Source organism: Grammomys surdaster, unplaced genomic scaffold (assembly GCF_004785775.1).
Source record: "Grammomys surdaster isolate TR1022 unplaced genomic scaffold, NIH_TR_1.0 166, whole genome shotgun sequence".
NCBI lineage: Eukaryota > Metazoa > Chordata > Mammalia > Rodentia > Muridae > Grammomys > Grammomys surdaster.
In genome coordinates, this window is record NW_021604614.1 from 13,605,051 (window position 1) to 13,628,848 (window position 23,798).

General features: G+C 47.2%; 2 protein-coding genes across 7 annotated transcripts in view; both read left to right on the top strand.

The window, feature by feature from the left end:
- Nucleotides 1-8,186, top strand: part of Anapc5 (anaphase promoting complex subunit 5) — a 33,204-nt gene extending 25,018 nt beyond the window's left edge. For both annotated transcript variants that reach the window (XM_028765914.1, XM_028765915.1), the window contains exons 12-17: nucleotides 195-269; nucleotides 2,089-2,210; nucleotides 3,919-4,026; nucleotides 4,096-4,243; nucleotides 7,465-7,627; nucleotides 7,886-8,186. In XM_028765914.1, the coding sequence (XP_028621747.1) occupies nucleotides 195-269; nucleotides 2,089-2,210; nucleotides 3,919-4,026; nucleotides 4,096-4,243; nucleotides 7,465-7,627; nucleotides 7,886-8,097 (828 nt within the window). In that variant the 3' untranslated portion in view covers nucleotides 8,098-8,186. The remainder of the gene's footprint in view (nucleotides 1-194; nucleotides 270-2,088; nucleotides 2,211-3,918; nucleotides 4,027-4,095; nucleotides 4,244-7,464; nucleotides 7,628-7,885) is intronic.
- An 8,036-nt stretch (nucleotides 8,187-16,222) lies between these two features.
- Camkk2 (calcium/calmodulin dependent protein kinase kinase 2) overlaps nucleotides 16,223-23,798 on the top strand; it is a 45,367-nt gene continuing 37,791 nt past the window's right edge. For 2 of the 5 annotated variants that reach the window (XM_028766039.1, XM_028766035.1), the window contains exon 1: nucleotides 16,223-16,293. The gene's annotated coding sequence lies outside the window, so the exon portion shown is untranslated. Of the gene's footprint in view, nucleotides 16,294-16,970; nucleotides 17,028-23,261; nucleotides 23,356-23,798 lie in introns of those variants that run through there. The other 3 variants (XM_028766038.1, XM_028766036.1, XM_028766037.1) reach the window with 3 other exon arrangements.

Below are 23,798 nucleotides of genomic sequence, written 5' to 3' on the forward strand. Positions count from 1 at the left end.
TTTAATATGAAAAAAAAATTAAAAATACATATAGCTATAGGAAAAAAAACACCTCACTGAAACATTCAGCCCTCTGTGCCTGTTGTCTTCCAGCTCACTAGTGAAGAACAGGAAGGTCACTTGTGAGCCTCCTGGGTATGATAGGTATATCCTCAGAACTGGTATGCTAATCAGATCACGCCTTTCCGTTCTAGGGCTGTTTCGCTGCTGCTGGTGAAGTATTAAAGCACTTGAAGGAACGATTTCCACCCAACAGTCAGCACGCCCAGGTAACCTGCCTTTCTCATGCTGATGGATTTATTTCTGAAAAGAATGCATTACTATAACGTGAAGTCGAATTTCTTATGACATGGTCAAATGTATCACAAGATAGCTCCAGACTCTGTCTGAGGATGATGTTGAACTTGTAATGTTTATGCCTGCCCCTCCCAAGTGCTGGGATTATAGTCATGTGTTACCTTGCTTGTGCTGTGTTACGCTTGGGGTGAAGCCCAGGCTGCATGCACCGTGGACAGCATCTTCCCATGTGAGATACATCCCTAGCTCTACAGTGGGACATTTTAGATTATTCCCTCAGAAAAACATTAAGCTACACTGGAAGCTGACGGTCTGGATGTATGGTTTAACGTTCCACTGCCCGCCAAGCAGCCACAAAGCCCTAGTTCCATTCCTAGCACTGCAGAAAAGTGGGGAGGAAAGGCTACACACAGGTGATGCTATTATCTGTTCTTACAGACATGGCACATGAGGCTGGAGAGAAGATGGCTCAGTGGTTAACAGCATATACTGTCCTTCTCAGGACCTGAATTTGGCTTTCAGCACCCCTGTCAGCTAGCTCACAGTCGCCTGTAGCTATAGCTCCAGGGGATCTGACAGCCTTTTCAGTACTCTGCAGGCACCTGCAACCACATGCTAGTACCCACATACAGACATGTGGAAATTAAAACAGAAACAATAAACAGGAGGGACTGGCTACATTCTCTGACACTTTCAATGGGAGGCAGAGACAGGCGGGTCTCTTGGGTATAGTGCCAGCCTGATGTGCATAATGAAATGAGTCCATGCCAGCCAGAGATACACAGACCCTGTCTCAAAACACAGACAAACCAACCCAAATGCTTGGGCTAGGGATGTGCCTCTGTTGGTAGAATGCTTGCCCAACAAGCATAAAGCCTGAGTTAAATGTGATGGATGCCTATAATCCCGTTATTGAGGATGGATGATCAAAGGTTAAAATCATAGCTGGGGCCGGGCAGTGGGGGCGCACGCCTTTAATCCCAGCGCTTGGGAGGCAGAGGCAGGCAGATTTCTGAGTTCCAGGCCAGCCTGGTCTACAGAGTGAGTTCCAGACTGCCAGGGCTACACAGAGAAACCCTGTCTCGAAAAACAAAACAAAAAAACAACAACAACAACAACAAAAAAAATCATAGCTGGGAATATAAGCTTAGTGAGCATCCACAGGTCCTGAGCTTAATCCTCAATGCCACACACGCACACACACACATACACACACACCCCTGACTGCCTACCAAGTGTTGGGTACGCCACTACCTGGCAAAAATAAATCTTTTGAAAGTTCAAACTCCTACTGGACTGTATGGAACATTTGAGGCTAGCCTATAATGCCTGAGACCCTGTCTCAAAATTAGAAACCAAACCCAGCCTCATTCTGTATATTGTTTAAGGGTGAGTGTTATAACAGTTTGGAAAGCATGAATGAGAATGGCAGGCAGCAAATTGAATGCTGAGTATGGAAAACGAGAGGGAAATAGAATTTGACAAGAATGACAGGAGACTCGAGGACGGTCAGGGAAAAGCACAGAGTGAGTTGAAGGCGGGCATGGAGCTGCTCTGTGCTGTATGTTTGTTCTTCACAACGGCCTTGGACCCTTGATCCTCTTGCCTCAGTTTCCCAGGTGCTGGAGTTATAAATGTTTGCCACCACCAAATGTGGGCTTCTCTTTGCTTTTTAAAAATTGCTTGTAACATTAATTAAATCAATAAATAACCTCAAACACATGTATGTGAATTGTTAGGATATTTGTAACACTAATGTGAATTTTTTGTATTTATTTAATTTTTCTTTAGTTATGGATGCTGTGTGATCAAAAAATACAGTTTGACAGAGCAATGAATGATGGCAAATTCCATTTGGCTGATTCACTTGTTACAGGAATCACAGCACTTAATGGCATAGAAGGTGTATACAGGTAAGAAACCTGGAAAGCTGTCACCACAAAACAAACACTTGTTTTAATCCCAGCACTCAGGAGGAAGAGGTAGACAGATCCCCAAGTCTGAGGCCAACCTGCTCTACAGAGCGAGTTGCAGGAAAGCCAGGGCTACACAGAGACACCCTGTCTTGAAAAAACAAACAAATAAATAATAAAATAAAATCTGTTGTGTGTGGTGTGTGTGTCCCTGAGCAAGTGCCACTGCACAAGTCTGGCCTCAGGGCTCCTACAGACACCACCCCCACCCCCTGTCTCCCATCATTCTGCTAGGATTGCAGATGCTGTGCTGCTCTCCAGCTTTGCATATGCTCTGGGGTCCACATTCAGTCACCAGACATGGTGTCAGGTGCTTTAAAGTTAATTAGGGGGCTGGAGAGATGGCTCAGTGGTTAAGAGCACTGATTGCTCTTCCAGAGGTCCTGAGTTCAATTCCCAGCAACCACATGGTGGCTCACAACCTTCTGTAATGGGATCTGATGCCCTCTTCTGGTATATCTGATCACAGCAACTGTGTACTCACATTCATAAAATAAATAAATCTTCAAAAATAAATAAATAAAGTTAATTAGGTAACTTTATTTTCTGTGTATTAGTGTTTGGCCTGAATATATGTGTATGTATTCTGTATATAGTGCCAGCGGAGGTCCAGAGAGGACGTGAGATCCTTTGTAACTGAGTTCTGGATAGTTGTGAGCCACTGTGTGGGTGCCTGGAACTGAATCCAGGTCCTCTGTAAGAGCAACAGGAGCGTTGAACTGCTGAGCACCTCGCACATACATATATATTTTTTTTTCTTTTTTCTTTTTTTTTTTTTTTTTTTTTGGTTTTTCAAAACAGGGTTTCTCTGTGTAGCCCTGGCTGTCCTGGAACTCACTCTGTAGACCAGGCTGGCCTCGAACTCAGAAATCCACCTGCCTCTGCCTCCCAAGTGCTGGGATTAATTTTTAATAGTTTTATATTTGCTATACTTTTGTTTGTATATTAATTAATAATTTACTTTTAGCTTTAGTTGAAAAGTCAAGGGTGTGTTTTTGTTGTTGTCTTTCTATTTAGGAAATAAGAAAATAGATAAGTGACAGCTGTGTGTGGTAGCATGCGCTTTACTCTCAGGCAGAGGCAGGCGGAGCCCTGTGAGTTCTAGGACAACCTGGTTTACATAGTGAGTTCTAGGACAGCCAGGGCTGTCCCTGTCAACAAATGAACAAATAACAACAAAAGGCAGATAATTAAAATTAATAAAACACGTATCTTCTAGAGATAGTAGCTGAGGTTCTGATAGCTATAACCGAATAATAACTTAATAATAGTAATTTTCTTCCATTATGTAAGTCCTAGGGATTGAACTCAGGTCACCAGGCTTGGAGGCAAGCACTTTTCCCTGCTGAGCCTTCTTACTGGCCCAGCTAGACTTCTTAACGTGCATACACATGGCCATGCAGTGACTGGTTTTTTGAAGCAGGACTTGATATAGCTTAGGCTGGCCTCAACTTTGGTGTTTAGCTGAGGATGTCTTTGAAATGATCCTCTTGTCCCCACGTCCCAAATGCTGGGATCACACCTGCTGGTGGCAGCTGCTGCTGCATTTCAGTTTCTGCTGAGGAGATAGATCCTTAGTCCCAAATGGTTACAGTTGAAACAGTTGCAGATTTCTGTGTGACCATTACTTTTGTTTTCATTGTTTCAGAAAAGCAGTAGTACTGCAAGCTCAGAACCAAATGACAGAGGCACATAAACTTCTGCAGAAGTTGCTGACATACTGTCAGAAGTTAAAGAACACAGAGATGGTCATCAGGTAAGCTGACTCTCGGGTGCGCCACCGGGGCTGGAAGGTGGGTCTTCTCATCCCACTCTTCTCTCTCAGCGTCCTCCTGTCAGTGGCAGAGCTGTACTGGCGGTCTTCCTCCCCAACCATCGCGATGCCTGTGCTCCTGGAAGCTCTGGCCCTCTCCAAAGAATACCGATTACAGTACTTGGCCTCTGAAACCGTGCTCAACTTGGCTTATGCCCAGGTAAACCAGTGCGTTTTTTTTTTTCCTGTGGGGGACTGTGGGGAAGAGGGTGTGTGGCTGCCATTCCTTAGACTGTCCACCTCATTTTGAGGTTCTCTCTCTCTCTCTCTCTCTCTCTCTCTCTCTCTCTCTCTCTTTCTCTCTCTCTCTGTCTCTCTGTGTCTGTCTCTCTCTCTCTCTGTGTATTCATTTATACACATGTACACACACAGTTTCTCCTGTGCTTATCATTTAGGCTAGACTGGCTTGACTGGCTAACCATTCTAACCATTGAGTCCTAGAGATCCCCGTGTCTCTTGTTATCCCATCACTGGGGTTACAGGCACATGTCACTGTGTCCACCTCTGTATGTGCTTGTTTGGGAATCAAACTGGGGTCCTCTGGTTTGCACGACAGGGATTTTAACAACTGAACCATCTTCCCAGACCTCAAGCATCTGCCTCCCAAGTGCTGAAATTACAGGCAGTCACCACACCTTGCAGGCTTTTTCTGTGGTTCAGGGGTGTGAACCTCTGGCCTTCTGTGGCAAACATGATCCATTGAGCCGTCTTCTCAGCTTCCTCATATGCAAATTTTTGTCTGAATACCTGTTTTCAGTTTTCTTAGACATCTAAGAATGGAATTGTTGAATCATACGATAATTTTAATTTTTTAATTTCTTCTAGGAACTGCTTAACTATTTTGGGCACAAATGGTGCTAAATGGTTCATAGTGGACTCCTCATTTTTGTATTCTGAGCAATAATGTATTAAGGTTTCCAATTAACCCAGAATTGTCTCAAGTCAGAATTTGCCAGCTCTCTTGGATTTTGCAATTTTCCTTCTTTCTTTTTCTTTTTTTAAAGATTTATTTATTTATGTATGTGAGTACACTGTCTTCAGACACACAGCAGAAGAGGGCATCGGATCCCCATTACAGATGGTTGTGAGCCACCATGTAGATGCTGGGAATTGAACTCAGGACCTCTGGAAGAGCAGTCAGTGTGCATAACCACTGAGCCATCTTTCTTTGCATCCTGATTTTGCAATCTTCAATACTGTACGTGTGTGGAGCGGTAGCTCCTTGTGGTGTTGGTACTCTGGTCTCTGGTGACCACTGATTTTGAGCATCATTATTTGTTTATGTGGGTGTGTGCATATGAGTGCAGGCACCCTCAGTTCAGAAGAGGGTTTTGGACCACTTGGACCTGGGCTGGGTGCAGGAACTGAACTCCGGTTCCTTATAACCTTGTACAACCCTCTCTCTAGCCCTCAGGTCACTTGTAATTCTTAGTGTTCTGCTTGTCTCTTTTATATAAGATCTGGTTATATAGCTCAGGCTAGCCTAAACTTGGGATCTTGCCTCTGTATCCTAAATGTGAGGGTTATATGCTGTTTGTGTCACAAAACCTGGCTTCCTCCACCCCACTTTGAGACAGGGTCTTCCTGTGTACCATGGGCTAGGCAGGGACTAACTATATAGACCAGGCTGGCCTCAAACTTGGAGCTGTCCTCCAGGCTTTGCTTTGTAGTGCCAAGATAACAGGTGTTCATCACCAAAGCTGGCATGGCTGTGTGTAATCTTAATGTTGACTTATAAAAGTGTTTGTTTATTTGTTTGTTTGTTTGTTTTGAAACAGGGCCTTATGTGGCCCAGGCTGGCTTTAAACTGATCTCCACCTTTGGAGAGCTGTATTGTAAGCATGTACCAAAAATTTATTTTAGTCATGAGATATATCTTCTTGATCATGTTGACTGATAATTTTTAATTTTGATAAATTCAGTTTTAGCAATTTTTCTTTGTGAAATAGGATCTCGTATGTAGCCCTTTTCTTTGTTTCTTGTGCTTTTGGTACTGTGTTGCTAGTCTAAGAAGTGATTCCCACGTGTAAGGTCATGAAGACTTTCTTAGTTTTCCACAAATATCACACAGTTTTAGCACTTATATTTAGGTCTTTGGAATTTATATGAGTGTGTAATTTGTATATGTGTTTATGTGTATGCATATATGCGTGCTGGTGCACATGTGTATGTGTTTTTGGAGGCCAGGGGTCAACCTTGGATGTCTTCTTTAATTGTTCTCTACCTTATTTCTCGAGGCTGAATCTCTCACTGAACCCAGAACTCACCGAGTCAGCCAGGCTGGCAGCCAGTAAGCCCCGCTTCTGCCTCCTCAGTGCTAGGGTTAGACATAGAAATTTAGGAGGGGCTCTACGGATCAAACTCAGTCCTTATGCTAGCATGGTGATCACTGTGGGTTCAGCTGTTGTTCCAGCCCAGGGCTTTGAATTGTTTTGAGTTGATTTTTATGTATTCTGTACAGATTTCATTGTTTCCTTTGTCAGATCAGTCATCCCAGCACTGGTTAATGAAATTTATTGAAAAGACTTCTTTCAGGCCAACACTAGAGAGGCAAGAAGCAGGCAAATCTCTTGAGTTCAAGGCTAACTTGGGCTACAGAGTGAGCTTCAGGACAGTCAGGGCTACACAGAGAAACCCTGTTTCAAAGACACGACAGACAGACAAACAAACCTTTTCTCCTGCTAAATAATGTTGGCACCTTTGAGGAAATCAACTCATGCTAGATGTGTCAGTTGATTCCTGGACTCCAACTTCTATTTAATTGCCCACATATCTGTTCTTAAATCAGTACTGCCACGTCATGTATATAGTATTCTATAGAATATAGACTATAGAATTGGGTGCCCTCAAGTATAGGACACTCTTGCCTTAGCCTCCCAAGCGCTGGGGCTAGGTATGCATCACCAAGTCCATCTCGATAATGTTGAGCTTACTGTAGCTGTCTAGTTCTCTCTTCTGTGCTGCTGAGGACGGCATTAGGAAGTGAGAGTCATCACATGCTTTCATCACCATGCCTGTAAAGACAAAACCTTAAAGCTGGGCTACATGATACATGCCTGTAATCTCATTGCTCGAGAGATAGAGGTTGGAGAATTGCTGCACATATTGAGGCCAGCCTAGGCTACATAGTGAGTTACAGTCCAGCCTAGGCTACAATAGTAAGCCCTTGTCATAAATAAAACAAACTCAAATAAAACAAGACAAGGCTTTCCATACTACACATGACCACTTTTTCCTGCATCTGTTGAAATCATACTGCTGTGTACGTGTATTCTCTGGGATAAGATAACCCGTGCCATGGAGAAAATACCCAGAACACAAGGCCATCTTGGTAATAGGCACAGGACATGTGTGTGCAATGATCTGCTGTTTCTCTTTTAGCTCATCCTTGGAATCCCAGAACAGGCCTTAACCCTTCTCCACATGGCTATTGAGCCCATCCTGGCCGATGGGGCTATCCTGGACAAAGGTCGTGCCATGTTCTTAGTGTCCAAGTGCCAAGTGGCTTCAGCAGCGTCCTATGACCCAGTGAAGAAAGCAGAAGGTAGGAGCTGTGTGGAGAGTGTGGATTTCGTCTGCCTGCTGAATGATCTTACCAGCCCTAGCATTATAATTTTTAGGTTTAATTTTTAAAACAAAAAGAAGTGAGACAAGGCTCTCCATAGTATGGTGGGTTTTTCTCCTTCATATTTTAAAAGTGGAGGATATAAGAATATCTGATACATGGTATATGCTGAATCTAGATCGCAGGTTTTGAAAACTGAACTGTAAATGTTGGTTCTGTCCCCCACCCCATTGTTAGCACTGGAAGCTGCCATTCAGAACCTCAGCGAAGCCAAGAACTACTTTGCAAAAGTCGACTGTAGAGAGCGCATCAGAGACGTTGCTTACTTCCAGGCCAGGCTGTACCACGCCCTTGGCAAGACCCAGGAGAGGAACCATTGTGCCATGATCTTCCGGCAGCTGCACCAGGAGTTGCCCGCCCATGGGGTACCCTTGATTAACCATCTCTAGAAAAGACTCCCTGCTTGATGTTATGTATTTAAGTGGTGGCTCATTACATGCTGTCTTGTCAATAAACTTTTCTGATCAGTTTGTCTGAAGTAGTTTTTTTTTTTTCTGGATTGAATTGTCAGTATCTTTGTTAAGAACTGTGTAACTGGGGGCTGGAGAAATGGCTCAGCAGTTAAGAGCACTGTTTTCCAAAGGACTGGGGTTCAATTCCTAGCACCCTCATGGCAGCTCACAACTGTCTGTAACTCCTGTTCCAGGGAGTCTGACACCCTCACACAGACATACAAGCAGTCAAAAAACCAATGTACATAAAATTAAAATTATTTAAAAATAAAACCTGTGTATCCTCTTAAATCTGCTTACAGGGGATAGGTGGCTCAGGCCTTTAATCCCAGCACTTGGGAGGCAAAGGCAGGTGGATTTCTGAGTTCGAGGCCAGCCTGATCTACAGAGTGAGTTCCAGGACAACCAGGGCTACACAGAGAAACCCTGTCTCGAAAAAAAAAAAACATTACATATCTCAACCCTGCAGTTAAACAGACTCAGTTGTGTGTTCATGAATGTCTTCCCCTTCACACAGGCAAATGCCTACCTTTCAAGGCCAAAGCAGCCTACACACGAACAGCTCTTCTAAAGCCACAAGGAACCAACCAAAATTTGCAGCTTCTGTCATTGGCTCTTTCTCTGTTATATTTAAACCTTCTAATGAGAAACAGTTTCTCTCTGAAGCAATGAAAAACAACTCCAGCCGCCAGGGAGTGTTTGCTGGCCAAAGACAGCTGCTCTGGAGACAGGCTCACGATAGAAGTAGAGACAGGAATTGGAGTGTTGCTGTTTAAAAATCTTTCCTTTAATTTCGGTGGAGGTTGTATTTGTAGAAATGGAATCAACAATGATGGCTGTGTAGTTAAAAAAAAAATTCTTCCAGCAGGAAACTAGATAGTGAGTTTATTTTCCTTTATGTTTTTTTTTTTTTAAGACATTGTAGCCCAGGCTGATCTCAAGCTTTGGATCTTCCTACCTTAACCTCCCTGCAGTCCTGTGTAAATGTAAATAGGTCTATGGCACTGCAGCTGGCTGGTATCTCAGGCTCAGGCGGGATGGGAGACAGTGCAAGGTTATCCAGCATCTCACACATGCCGAGTGTGTGTTCTACCACTGAGCTACACCACCAGTCCTTGTTACCATTCATGTGCGTCAACATTAAGCCCCAGAGCTGTTGAGATGGATCAGAACTGACTGGAATTTGTAGGGCCACATGAACAATGAAGACGAGAGGTCTCTGGTATACATTTTTCTGGCGCTGGGCTGTAGCACCATGACTGAGCGTGGTGCATGAGGATCAGGGGCTTAATCTCCGTCACCCTTTCTCCTATAAAAAAGATAAAAATGGCAACAAGAAGGTCTCATAACCACCCTGGCTGACCTAGAACATGTGTAGACCGGTCTGGTCTCAAACTGACAGAGATCTGCCTCCAGAGTGCTGGGATTAAATCAGCACACCATTGCATCTTAAATCCAAGAACTGAGGACCCTTTGGAGCACAGAACCATGCTGGGGATTGGTTCTGATGCTTTGATTTAATCAGAAATCTTTGTGTCCAAACACTGAAGGTCCTTGTTCCCAGTTGGTTTTTAACCAATCAATAAAGATGCCAGTGGCCAACGGCTGGGCGAAGGCCGGGACCCTAATATTTTTGTGGGCTAGGACAAGGGAGAGAGGAGGAATCACTATGTTTGGAGGGAAACAGATCGGATTTAGAACTGCAGAAGAAAACTCATCCAAAATGTAGATGAGAAGGAATGAGGCCCCTAAAAGAGCTGCCCAGAAGCATCTTGTGCAGCAAAGACTAGGGATCCACCCAGAAGGAATAGGGCAGCAAAGATAGGTCAAAGATTTAGAGGATGCTGAGTCAGAAGAGAAATCTATGATAGCCGGGCTGAGGATTAGAACTGCCCATCCTTTGAGCCAGCCAAAGCATTTCAAAAATAAGCTGGTGTGTGTGTGTGTGTGTGTGTGTGTGTGTGTGTGTGTGATTCGTGGAACCAAGAGTTCCTTGGCACTAAGTGGAACTCACCACTACAGAACCATGCCTGGTTTCACTCACAGAGCCACCTGGCCAGCCCTGCTCTCAGCTCGGCAGGGAAGCAGTCCTTAGCTAACCAGCCTGTGTTGTCCCCAGCTGTCAGTGACTCAGCCTCCCAGGCTGGTCTTCAGGAGGAGCTAGTAGGTCGAATGGAAAGTGAGAATATCAAGAGTGACCCCAGACACAACTATCTGGGTGATAGCTGACTGGCTTTTAAAATTTTTCCTAATGGGAGTGTGTGGTGGGAGGAGGAAGCCAGTAATTATGTTATGTAATGGTATAATTCCAGGCAATTTCACATTAACGGTCTCACGGTGGATTAAGTGGGAAAGAGGTCTGGTGAGAAAGGGATGGAAGCTTTGTAGTCATCGAGCATTTGGGTCTTGATTCAGGACAGGGGGCACTCTACCCCACAGATCTAGTGGCATGCTTCCTGACCTAGATGAGAATAGCTAAAATGTACAGAATGACCTGTGAGAATTCTTTACACAAATAGTCACATTTCTGGGGTGAGAGAGAAGGCTCAGTGGTTAAGGGTACTTGCACTTCCAGAGGACTCAAGTTCACCTCCCAACACCCCCTACATTGGGAAGTTGCATTTAACTATCGCTCCAGGAGAGACAAGGTTGTCTTTTTAGGCACCTGTACACATATGACACAGACACATGAATTTAAAAAAAAATGTTTTTAAACCAACCCTATATTTCATCTTCAGAACAGTCTTAAAGACTGGGCAATAGTGTTAATTCAGTTTAGCAGATGGCATTGGGACATAGAGAGATGAAGTCACTTGCCCAAGATCTTATAACTAACAGGTTGTAGAATTGGGATCCTAATGTTTTCAGCGTTACCCAGACCTCACTGTTTAGAAAGGGCCTGTGATGTTTTTGTGAACACTTACCTATCTCTTGACTATAATAATACCACTTATCTAGTAGCCATCATGTTCCAGACACAACTAAGAACTTACATACCATCTTTTTAAAAAAGATTTATTTATTTATTTATTTATTTATTTATTTATTTAATGTATATGAATACACTGTGGCTCTCTTCAGAGACACTAGAAGAGGGCATTGGATCCCATTATAGATGGTTGTGAGCCACTATTTGGTGGCTGGGAATTGAACTCAGGACCTCTGGAGGAGCAGGCAGTGCTCTTGACCACTGAGCCTTCTCTCCAGCCCCTTATGTATAATCTTTAAGCACAGTACCCTCCTCGTTTTACGAATGAGGAAACTGAGCCCTGACCTCATGGCCTGAGCCAGCCTTGTCAATGGTGTGGATGGCAAAGAAGATTCAGTCCCTGATGTGACAGCCTCTACAGCCCGCCCGTGCCTTTCCTCTGTCCCCAGGCCATCTTTGCCTTCACCTGTATGTCTGGACTTTTTCTACATGTTCTGAGTATTCAACCTTGTCCTGATGTTTTTCTTTTTGCAAATCTTTGCAGAGACAGATGAAGGGCCCTCTCCTAAACCGTTCCTCACATCTTTTACGATGCTGTTTGTAGTGAGGACTTGGAAAGCTATTCATCTCGATGTCGGTAGAAGGTAGTAGCTTTTCAAGGCCTCTTTTTAGCTGTTGCTCCGTTGAAGATAAAGAACCTGATGAATCAAGTTCATTAGTGATATGAATCCCGTTCTTTTGTTCTAGATACTCAGGCCTACGCAGCAGAACATTCTCGTGAACAACGCGTTTGGAACACAGGCTACCTCAGGAGGGAGGGGCAAAGCCTTGAAAAGCTGTTGTGAAGCTATCCACGCTGGAGAGAAAATGATAAAGTCTTAGATTTCCACGCCTTACCCCCTCCACAGGGTTTAAGTTTTCCTTAAAAAAAAAAAAAAAAAAGTAAGACTCAGATGTAATGTTTACTTATTTTCCTGGCAATCTGTGTTGTCAGGACAACAAGATCCGTTTGCCTAGAATAGGATTTTCTGGCGTTCTAGGAGGGGGAGTTGAAAAATGCGACGACGCTAACTCTTGTTTTCGTATCTCTGAGAAGAAATTGGTTTCTTTGTGTGGGATGGCTCCTAGCTCACGAGGAGCTGAGTGGCAACGACAGGCAATTACAGTGTTCCGCACTTTGTTCTAATTTGCTTTAATAAGAAAGGCACATAAACGGATGGGATTGTTAGCACCGTGCTAAGTATATAGGGAGTTAGCTTCAGTGAGCACTGGGGTACTAGGCACTGAGCTGATGTCTTCACACGCATCCTTGTGTTGAAACCTCAGGGCAAGCCGATGAGCTCCATAGAGTTATTATCCCTACCTAACAGCTGATGAAGCCAAACTGGGAGAGATCAAGTCAACGGCCCAGCTTACAGATAATTGCAGGTAATAAGTGGGTGCAAGAGACTTGAATGAAGTCCATCTCAGCCCAGAGTCATTGCCTTTCAATCTTTAGGCTGAGTTATGCAAATGTTTTGGGCGTGGTGCCTGCCCAGACCCCAGGAATTTTTACAGTTCATCCTTAAGACAAAACCCACAAGTGGGGCTCTGATCCTTTAGCTTAGCAGTGAAGTGTTTTACTTAGCATATGTAAGACCCAAAGAATAAAGACAAGAGCCCGGCATTGGTGGCTGCCGCACACCTTTAATCCCAGCACTTGGGAGGCAGAGGCAGGTGGATTTCTGAGTTCGAGGCCAGCCTGGTCTACAGAGTGAGTTCCAGGACAGCTAGGGCCATACAGAGAAACCCTGTCTCAAAAAACCAAAAAAAAAAAAAAAAAAAAAAAGAACAAAGACAAGAAGGTTGGCTGAACATCAAATAATCCAAGAGCTCATAGAGTTCAGAAGAGGGAGTCAAATCCCCTAGAACTGGGCTTACCGGTTGTGGTTGTGAACTATCATGTGGGTGCTGGGAATTGAACCCAGGTCTTCTCTAAAAGAGCAATGAGTACTCATAACTGTCGAGACATCTTTCCAACCTTTGTATGGGCATTTAATTAATTAATTAATTAATTTATTTATTTATTTTTGGTTTTTCGAGACAGGGTTTCTCTGTGTAGTCCTGGCTGTCCTGGAACTCACTCTGTAGACCAGGCAGGCACCACACCCAAAACATTTGCATAACTCAGCCTAAAGGTTGAAAGGCAATGACTCTGGGCTGAGATGGACTTCATTCAAGTCTCTTGCACCCACTAATTACCTGCAATTATCTGTAAGCTGGGCCATTGATTTGATCTCTCCCAGAAATCCACCTGCCTCTGCCTCCCAAGTGCTGGGATTAAAGGTGTGCGCCACCACCGCCCAGCCTGTATGGGCATTTTAAACCTTTCTTTAGCGTTTAACTTTATAAGTTTCTGCCTGTGTTATCTACAGTGTTATAATAAAACCATGGACAATTCAGTAAAACATGACATACTCATATAGAACTGTAAATTTTAACAAATAACAAAACCAGGGTCTATTTTTGGTTACCTTAGGAAAGCAGAGTTGCCCAAATATTTCCTCCCTTACCCCGCACCTCCAGGCCATCTTTTTTTTTTTCCCTGAACCAATGAGTTTATTGGATTTACTTAGGGGTCTTCTGAATGGCTGCGGCACTTCAAAGTGCCCCCTCCTTATGGATGACGACCTCAGAGGAACTGCTTCATGGAGTGCCCTCCTAAAGGGCAACCGGCAGGAAAGTTGTATGAAAATCAACCTGTGATGTTTATAAATAAAGTTTTATTGGGACATTGCCACATCCATCGGTTCATTATTGTCTGTGGCTGCTAAATGGCAGAGTTGTCTTCTCTCTGTTGAGAGCATGGGGTAGAGCTTGAGATGTTGACCTGATGGTCTTTTACGAAAAAAATGTTTGCCAACACTTGCATTGTCATTAATGACCCCAAAGGCCCCGCCCCATCCACTAACCCATTTGGGGTGGGGCCATACAATATAGAAAAATACAGAACTGTGTACCCACTACTTTTGCAATTTATTTTACAACCATTTATAGAAGGAATAAAACAACGATTACGTCTTCCTACACTTCTTGTCCCATTCTCTGCCCTCAGTTCCTTCCTTCCTTCCTTCCTTCCTTCCTTCCTTCATTCATTTATTTATTTATTTATTTATTTATTTTTATTTATTATCGTTTTGTCCTTTTGGAAACAGGATCTCTATAGACCTGGAACTTCTTATATAGACCAGGCTGACCTTGAACTCATGGGTATCCTCCTGCCCCTGCCTCCCAGGTACTGTGGTTAAAAGTATGTGTACTACCACACTCTCCTTTGTTTTTATTTTGTGTGTGTGTGTGTGTCTTTTTTCCTGAATGTATTTCTGTGAAGTACACAAATGTTCTGCCTGAGAAGGCCAGAAGAGGATGTTGGATGCTCTGAGACTGGGGTTCCAGAAGGTTGTGAGCCATCCTGTGGGTGCTGGGAGTCAAACCTAGGTCCTCTGCAAGAGCAGCTGGTGCTCTCAACTACTGAGCCATCCCTTCAGCACCCTTCCTTTATTTTTAGACAATGCTCGTACCTTTAGCTGCCTACTTCCTTCTTGGTGTCAGAATCTAACATGAACCAATTCTCTTTTGACTTTTATATATCTTTTGCATAAGCATGTGTCTATAAGCATATACCACGTGGAGGTCGTAGACCACGCCTCTACCCTCTTGAAATCAGAGCAGTTGTGCTTGCCTCTGCACCAGTCCCCTTACTGGAGGGAGGCTATTATCGATCCTCCAGGGAAGGAATGGGGAGAGAGTCATTAGACCCTCACCTGAGATCACAGTTGCTCCCTCCTTCCCTCCGGGTGCCGACCTCCGACAGCACATATAAGAGAGGGAGGTAAACGGAGGAGGCACTCCACCTATGTAGTAGCTTTTGGCAGGTCACCATCCATGCTGGAGATGAGTAAGCCCAATAAACTCATTGGTTCACCAGTCTGGGCTTGGACGGAATTGTGTCTCTGATCTGTTGTTGGCGCCCTATTTTTGGGTGAACAGACATTTTGTTCGTGTCTCCTCAGGAAGTCACTCAAAAGTGGGACTTGAAAATACACTCAAACTGTACATGATACAGTATCCTGCAGCTTGCCGTTTTACTCTACATGTTTTTGTTTTTCTTTTCGTGTGGGTACAAATAGATCTAAGAGTCCTTTTAACTACTATGTACTATTCCACCTCGTCTCGCTCTATTTGCTACTACTAACAAATAAATGCAAGGGCGTTGAGCAGTATGAGGGGTGGCCAGCTCATTAGAACGTTTATTGAGTTTCGTTGTCCGGTCCTGAGAACTGTTTGTGAGTGTCCAGCCTAGGAATATTGAAATAATTTACTGAGGGCTGGAAATCGACCCAGTAGCCAAAGAGCACTGAATCCTTAGTGAATTTGACATCTCAACTCTGATTCCCTTTTGGCTACCGGCAGGGACATGCAGACAGCCCCTGGTGAACATCCAAGTCTGAGTTCAGTGACCCCAACAATGCCACCGGTTCAGAGAGCCCTTGAAATACCCTTTTCCTTCTCCGTTGTCAGCCAACGGGGAGACTAAACAAGCTTTTAAGGCTCCAGCAAAGTAAAACGTCAAAAAAGGGAAGAGTGTCTGGTCAGCCTTGTGGGGAGACCCAGAACTTCACTGGGCCGTTCCGAGTGAGTGATGCAGTTTAGGGCGAGCCTGCAGCAGTGGTCAGTGGGGAGGTGGCTGCGGAAGGGGTTTCCCCATAATGGGCGTTGCCCCGAAATCCAGGGAGGGAACTGCCAGACGGTTCCTGGGGTCCCCTCCCCGCGCCGTCGCCTTTGGGGAACTTCTCCACGCTCAGGAACAAAGCGGCGTGGAGCAGCTGCCAGGAACCGAGACCAACTTCCAAACTTGCGGCCTGTGCGCCCCTGCGCGAGCCCGGCCTGGCTTCCTGCCGCCGGCCGCCTCCTTCCCCCCCACCCTCGCCTCCGCCCCGCCGCTACTTAAGTCTCCGCGGGACCCGGCGCGCGCGGCCGAGGCTGCGGCGGGCACGCGCGCTCCACGCCGGGTCCTTGGCCAATCAGCACGGAGCCCGAGGCGCCGCCGCGCGCGAGCCGAAGCCCGGGCGGCTCCTCCCGTGGAGAGCCGAACCGGACCGAGCCGAGCCGAGCCAAGCCGAGCCGGGGGCGCAGAGCGCGGGAGGTGGCGGCGCGGAGCCCAGGTGAGCTAGCCCGAGGCGGGCCGTGGGGAGTGTGGGGGAGACGCAACCTCCCTGTGGGTCTCCGGGTCCCGGACGCGCGCTGGGGCCGGCAGACACAGCCCAGAGGCGGGCCCCGAGGGGACCCCACGTGCGCCGCCCCGCGCCCCGCCACGTGGAGGGCTGCGCCCCCTTTCCCCCTGGCCTCCCGTGCCGGGCGGCGCTCGGGTTCCCGCGCCAGGGGCCGGCCTGGAGTTACGCACTGAGGTCCGCCGGCCGGGGCGGTCCCGGGTCCCGGCGTCGGCCTAGGCCACCCCTGGCTCTTGACAGGTGCGGAACCTGAGCGCGCGGGAGCGTCCCACCCCCGCAGGCTGCAAGGCACGGGGTGGGGGACCCGGGTCCTAGGGGCTTGGCCCCCAAGTCTGCCCTCTGATCACCCCGACCTCACAGGCCGACTTGATCCTTTTGACCTAAATTTACCTCCGGGCTGCAGCGCGCGGTGCATGAAGAGTGCATGCCCGGCTCCCTCTGGCTGAGCCCTGGGGTTGGTGCCCTGGTATCACCGGGGTTTTGCTAGGGTTCTCCCCACCCCCTTGGATGCCCGGTTTGGGAAACGGGGTGTTTTCACAGGTCTGTCAGCCTCCTCCCCGGCTGCTCTCACTTGGAGATGAAGAGGTGGCACTTTGCAGAGGGATGGAGAAGGCGGGTGGAGGACATCTCAGGTGCCATGGATAAAGCAGCAGCCTCCTGATCTGGGGGTGGGTCATGCTCCGCATTCATTACCCTAGATGCAACTTTTACCTCCTCCGTGATGTCCCCCAGTCCCAGAGTAGAAACTTCAGGTGCCCTGGGGCATCAATGATGTCTTTTACTCCTCCTCCCGACTCTGCCCCCACAGGACCGAGAGGAGGATTGCTCTGCCTTCCCACAGCTCCTTTGTTCTTTGGAAGTGGCAGGGGCTGCCGCTGTTCCCAAGCCCACAGAAACTGCGGTTTCAGAATAGATTGTGTATGGGTGTACAGAAGCAGCCTCAGTTTGCCCGATCCTCCTCCTGTACACCCTGCTGCTTGTAACCACTTTATCAAAACCGTCATATGATGAGCCCCTACCTTGGATAATTGTAGTTACATTTTTCATCCATGCTGGGGATAGAACCCAGTGCCACGAACCTGCTAAGTACTCCCTTATCAATGAACGTACACTCCCACCCCTAATGAACATTTATTGAGTTCTTGCTACTTGGCAAATACAGTTCTCTTGCCTGGATTATCTCATTTAATACTAACCCAAATCCTTTGTGGTGGCGGAGTTTTTGGTCCCTGTGGTTGAGAATAGGAGATTGAAGTTCCTCGTATTGAGTGGCTCAGAGAGGTTAGTTAACTTAGCCAGGATCACACAAACAATGCAAGGCCTCCCTCACCTTCTTGGGAGGGAGCCTTTGTACTAGGCTGTGTATGAGGACACAGAGGCCCTGCTGTCCTGTCAGGACTCAGGCTTGTCTTTCCCTGCAATTGCTAGTGGGCTAATAATTATGCAGTACTTCTCAGAGGACAGTCCCACCCTCCTGGGGAGCATTTGGAAACCTGTGGGAGTGACTTTTGGCTTGTCAAAAAGAGACTTCGCGCTCTTGGTGTTTAGTGGGCAGGAGCTAGGGAATGCCAAATGTCCTGTAAGAACGTCCCTACCTCAAATGCCAGTAGGGAGATGTTGAGAAATGCCATAAGCCTCAAGTGCTGGGGAAAAGGAGAGAGACCCATAGGGTGCTGTTTCTGGGTACATCCGTTCTGATGGGAGTGAACCCCAGAGGCTCCCTGGAGGAGGTGCCATTTATGCCAAGCCTTCAGAGATGGCCTGAAAAGTTGAGGGATCAGGTAGAGGGAATAGGATGGGACCCGACTCAACCGAGGGACTTTGTGATTGGATGCGGACAGTGGCTCGGGCTGCGTTCTTCCCGCCATCCTGGGGATCTGGACACGCACTATTTCACATTATTTCTCTGGGTTAGAGTCCTTGGACTCATGGGCCAGAGTGTCCCAAGGTGGCTCTCGGGATGCAGCGCTTCTGACCATGCCTATCCTTGTTCCTCGGAAGCCAAGGGGTTTAGTCTCTTTCTCTGGTTCTCTAAGACTTCTCAGATTGGGGAAGTGGCTTGCTCGCTCGGTAGAGCGCTTGCCTGGTACACTCTAGTAAGCCCTCTGCCACCAAACTCCATTCTCCAATCCTTAAAAAAAAATTGAGGTGAATTCCCCCAAGCGGCCTTTAGGACACTTACAGTGTTGTACGTCTGTTCCTGCTGGCTGTCTAGTTTCAGAGCATTCTTATCACCTCAAAAGGAAATCCTGTACCTAATAAACCATCCCTCCTTGTTCCCAGCATCCCTCCCTCCGGCCCTCTGGCACCCACACATCTGCTTTCGCTGGGATTCGGTGGATGCTTCCTGTGAGTTGCATCTTCTATAAGAGGTGGTCTTTTGTGCCTGGCTCCGCACAGAATCACATCTTCCACACTATCTTCCTTTTTACGGCTGAATAATATTCCACGGTCGGCGCAGACTGCACCTGGATCATGTATCATGGTGGACATTTGTGTTCCTGTTTCTTTCTGTCCTCTGGGAGACAGAGTCTCATTATGTAGCCCAGGCTGGCCTTGCCCTCGAGCTTTCGTCTCTGCCTCCTGCATGCAGACATCACTGTGCCAAGCTGATTTTCTTTTTTTTCTTTTTCAGTTATAAAACATTTTAAGCGCAGAGAAAATGCCAAAGTCTGGTTTTGCTTTGTTCGTTCGGACTGATTTGTATTTCCCAAGGCAGGAAGGAGGGTCTGGGCGTGACAGGAACTGGACAGGGTGCTGCCCTTTACTCAGCCTGGCTCTGTAACTTCTCCCTGTCTGGGGACAGGCGCTGTAGTGTGGAGAGCTCAGGGCTGCTGGGACCTGCTCTCCATGGGAGTCTCTGAGCTGCTGGGGCAGCCTGTGCAACAGATGAGCCATATTCTAGGCTATCTCTCCCTTTTGGCAAGGGAGAAGGAGAAAATTAGAAGCTTCTGTCGTGCCCCCACACCCACCCCACCCCGAAAGCTGCCGAGGCACTATTTCCGTGTTACCTCCTTTTATCCTGGTGGCTGTAAATAGTTGAGAGATGGCAGTTACAGAGACTAAAAAAAAAAATGCTAATTCCAACCTGGAAAGGAGCGGTGGATGATCCCCTCAGGAAGTGGGGTCGCGCAGGGGAGGCCAGGATCTTACCCTCTGCCCTGAGAGGTTGCTCAGCAGGCAGAATTGAGAGAAGGCCAAGGTGGGTGGTGCCCAAGTGCTTCTGTTAGGGAGCCCTTAAAGGGGAGTCAGTGGTTACAGAGGAGGACGGGGCCAGGAGCACTTTCCCTGGTTCGTTTGTAGCCCAGACTGGCTGTGAACTTAAAAGATCATCCTGCCTCTGCCTCCCTTGCGCTGGGATTCATGAGCCGCCATACCTGCCTAGCTCCACCGTGCTGCTGCCTTCAAAGCCTCTGGCAGAGAGAGCGTGCCTTTCGGTCTATGTCAGACCTTGCTCCTCATTCTGGGTCCCGGTGTGGGGTCCAGGTGGCCCTGTGGCTCTGGTTTCCTGGTTTGCCCCTGCTTAGGGGGCTGTGTACTTGAGGCTGGAGAAGGAAGAAGGTGGGTTGAACATTCTATAGCCAAGCAGGATGAGGGAGGGAGAGGCATTGAGAGGGCAAGATAGGGCCCCTTGTCTCTGATTGGCCAGACTGTGTATTGCTGGAGTGGACCTCCCTCCCCCTCCCCACCCCACTCCACACCTCTCTCTGTCTCTCTCTGTCTCTGTCTCCTCTCTGCCTCTCTCTTTCTGTCTCTGTGTCTCCCTCTCTCTTCCTCCCCCTTCCCTCCCCTTCCCCCCTCCCCTTCCCACTACAGACTAAAATTCCATTTGTTTCTCTGCCTCTTCCTTTGGCTCTCAGTGGAAGTCTGGGAGGGAGTCAGTGGGAAAAGCACTAAGAAGGAAGAAGGCTACTTCTCACCTCAAGTTCTGCCTCCCTGAAACACTCATCCTGCTCACCCACCTGGGTGGCCCGTCCTTTCTGTATCTCCAAGGCCTTCAGAGCCTGCCTGCAGACAGGGCTGTCCTGTTACTTCAACAATACCTGACCCTTCAGATCTATGAAAGTGGCCAGCAGTGACTCAGAAACTCCCTGGTCACTCAGGGTCTCGGGCCCTGGACGGCAAGAATCTGGACGTCCGGCTCTAGTCCTTGCCCAGCCACAGGCTTCCTGGCTTGCCTACTCTCACCTACCCTGGTTTTTAGCATCTCTTCCTGCAGGCTTCCCGCCCCCTGCATTGATTGCTGAAGCAGTGGGCAGTGAGCCGCTATGGCAGCATATCAGTTTGGGTGTGAAAAACAAACAATAAAAACACAATTTTTTTTTTCCAGATTTGAGGCCCATCAAGGTGTTGCACACCTTTCATACCAGCATTCAGGAGGCAGAGGCAGGCAGATCTCTGAAGGATCTCTGAGTTCAAGGCCAGCCTGGTCTACAGATAAAGTTCCAGGATAGCCAGGGTTATAGAGGTCATATCTCAAAAAACCAAAAAAAAATTTTTTTATTTTATTTTATTTTATTTTATTTTTAGTATGAGTGAAAGCCAGTCAGGGACTTTTTATTTTCTTAATTGATGTGTATATTTGTGTGAATATATGCACTGTCTATGTGCCAGTGCTCACAGAAGCCAGGAGAGAATATTGGATCTCCTGGAGCTACAGTTATGGGCAGTTGTGAACTGCTGTGTATTTGCTGGGACCTAAACCCAGGTCCTCTGCAAGAGCAGCAGATGCTCGTAACTGCTGAGCCGTCTGTCTCTCCAACCAGCGGTCAGGGAGTTAGACCTCGTACCCGCAGAAGCCTTTGCTCTGTTTTGGTTTAGTGTGCATTCACACCCGTTGCCCTCCTTAAAACCCCTTGGCTGTGTGATCATGGGCAAGTCACTCAGACTCTGCCTCAGTCTCCTCACTGGAGACGTAGAGAATAATACGGTTGCCACGACAACGAATAAGTTAGTCTCAACTGTTGCTGCAGCTGCAGCTATCAGAGCTGTTTCTACAAGGATTCCTGAGCAAGTGCTGTTTCTTCCAGTTAGCCTCCTCACTGGGCCTTATCTGGCATTCCATCTTTCCCTTTACCGTAAACAAAAGGTTGACTGTAAGTATTGTTTCCTTACTAGGGAGTGAGGGGAGGGCTGCCTGGGTTCTTAGGGACGTGGCAGCTGCCTTGCAGCTCGGCCTGCATGAGAACCCCTGGATATAAGGAGAAACTTTTCTGACTCTTAGTTCTTTGTCACTTGTGGGTCAGAGTCTTTAGTAGGTGATGAGCTAGCTCTGTTGGCTCAGGGAGTTAAGAAAACCCTAGGGTGTGTGGGCTTCAGGCATGGATGAATCAGGGTGCCAAAGCGGGTTTTTCATCCTTTGTCTTCTCTTGATTGACTTCCTTCCCAGACAAGGTTCTCACAGCATTAGGTTCAACAGAAAGAACTCCCCACACCAGCACAACAACTCCCCCCGACGTTTAACATTGAAAACCCTGGCAGAGTAAGACCCCGTTAGCCTGAGTTCACTACATATGTTCTCTTGAATCCATCACTTGACCAGAGTAGTTGATGTCCAGTTGGGCAGTTTTGTGCGTGGTGGTGGGGTTGGCTCCATAGGGCTGCCTCACACAGAAGGATGTCTTCCCAGATATAAACTGGGCTGCAGTCCTCAGACTAAAGGAATGCAGATGCTAGGCCAGCTAAAGACAGCTTCTGACCTCCCGACTGGCCTTGGGATGTTTGAAATGTACAACCTCCAGCTTACGTTTGTCGAGTGCTAGCTGTATTCTAGAAAGTTCTAGGCCTGAGAATTTCTTAGTGAATTCAGAACCTCAGTCTCTCCAGCCAGTTAAGCCATGTTGCTGTGTTGAATCTGGGCATTTGTTCTCAGTACAGGTGGAGGCTGCTGCCTTTGGTCCCTCATATAGATTGAGTTCCTAGGACGACAGCCACATGGCCGATGGGACCCTCTTGTTAAGATTTTGACCCAGCCTGTACTTTACTCAGGAGACAGTTTGGGACCTTTGCAAGGCTCTGTCCATAACTTTTAGGGTTTTTTTTTTTCTTGGAAAACACAGACCAGGACTGTTGGCTGTGGCATTTGCAGAGGCCCTGAGTTCTACTTCAGGCATCTGAGTGAATCAAAACAGGACAAAAAAACAAAACTCTGACCTGTTTTAGCGATACTCGAAACTACCGTGTGACTCTAGGTAATTTGGTCATCTTTAATTTTTTTTATTTATCTGTTTGTTTGTTTATTTATTTATTTGGTCTCTATGTAGCCCACCACTTCTCGGGCCTGGCTGTGCTATCTTTCTTGATTGTTTCACCTTGATTGTTTGAGACAAGGTCTCTCACTGACCCCGGCACTCACCAGTTGGCAGTCACACTGGGATTTTTTACCAGGGTGCTGTGCAGTTGGTCTCCAGATCTTCAGGCTTACCCATTCAGCACAGGCATTGTACTGAGGGGACCATCTCCCTAGTCCCCTTCTTTTTTTTTTTTTTTTGGTTGGTTGGCTAGCTGTGGTGGCACCTACCTATAATCCTCATAGGAGGCTGAGGCAGGAGGATCACAAAGCTGGCCTATGCCTTATAGTGAGGCTCTGCTTCAATTTTTTTTAATTTTAGTTAGAAAGGGAAAATATTTCCCAGGACAGACTTCCTGGCACCCCTCCCCGCCCCCGCCCCGGCGGCCGGGGGGGGCGCCACCACTGCCGCGCGCCGGTTCTCTTGGGGGTCAGTCGGGCGGCCCCCCCCCCCCTGTTTGTGGTTATGGCACTGGGCACTCTCCTTTTAGATGTTCCGTGGGATTGTTGGTCCCTTGCTACAGAAATCACACGCACCTCCTCCGTAATCACTTAGAGTTTTCCTTTGACCCTTTGGGGTTTTTGTTTGTTTGTTTTAGACATGTTCTCGCTGCGTAGCCCTGGCTGGCCTTGTATTTGTGGTGTAGCCGAGGATGGACCTTGAGACCTTGAACTTCTTCCATGCCTGTACCTCTGTAGTATTATAGGTGAGCATCACGGTGCCTGATTTGTGTCCTGCTGGGGACCCAGGGCCTCTTGCGTCCCTGATAAGCACTCTACCCATTGATCTTCATCCCTGATTGCTTCTTACAAGATCAAGGGAGTGAAATGAATTTCCTCTAGGGCTTTGGGCCTCAGTTTCCCCAGGCGAGTGAGGATGTGCTGTTTCCTGACTCTGGGGATGGTATCATTCTTGGCCTTGGCAGGATCCATGGAGCTGATTGCCCCCCCCCCCCGGCCCTTTTTTATTTATTTATTTATTTATTTATTTATTTATTTATTTATTTTGTCTTGGAGTACCAGGGAAGAGGAGCTCTGAGGACCCTGATGGCCTCTGAGGAAGGTGTGTCTCTGACTTTGAGGCCCACCTACTGACTTATTATATGACAGTCTTGTTTTCCCCACCCCCGCCCCCGCCCCAGTGGCTCCA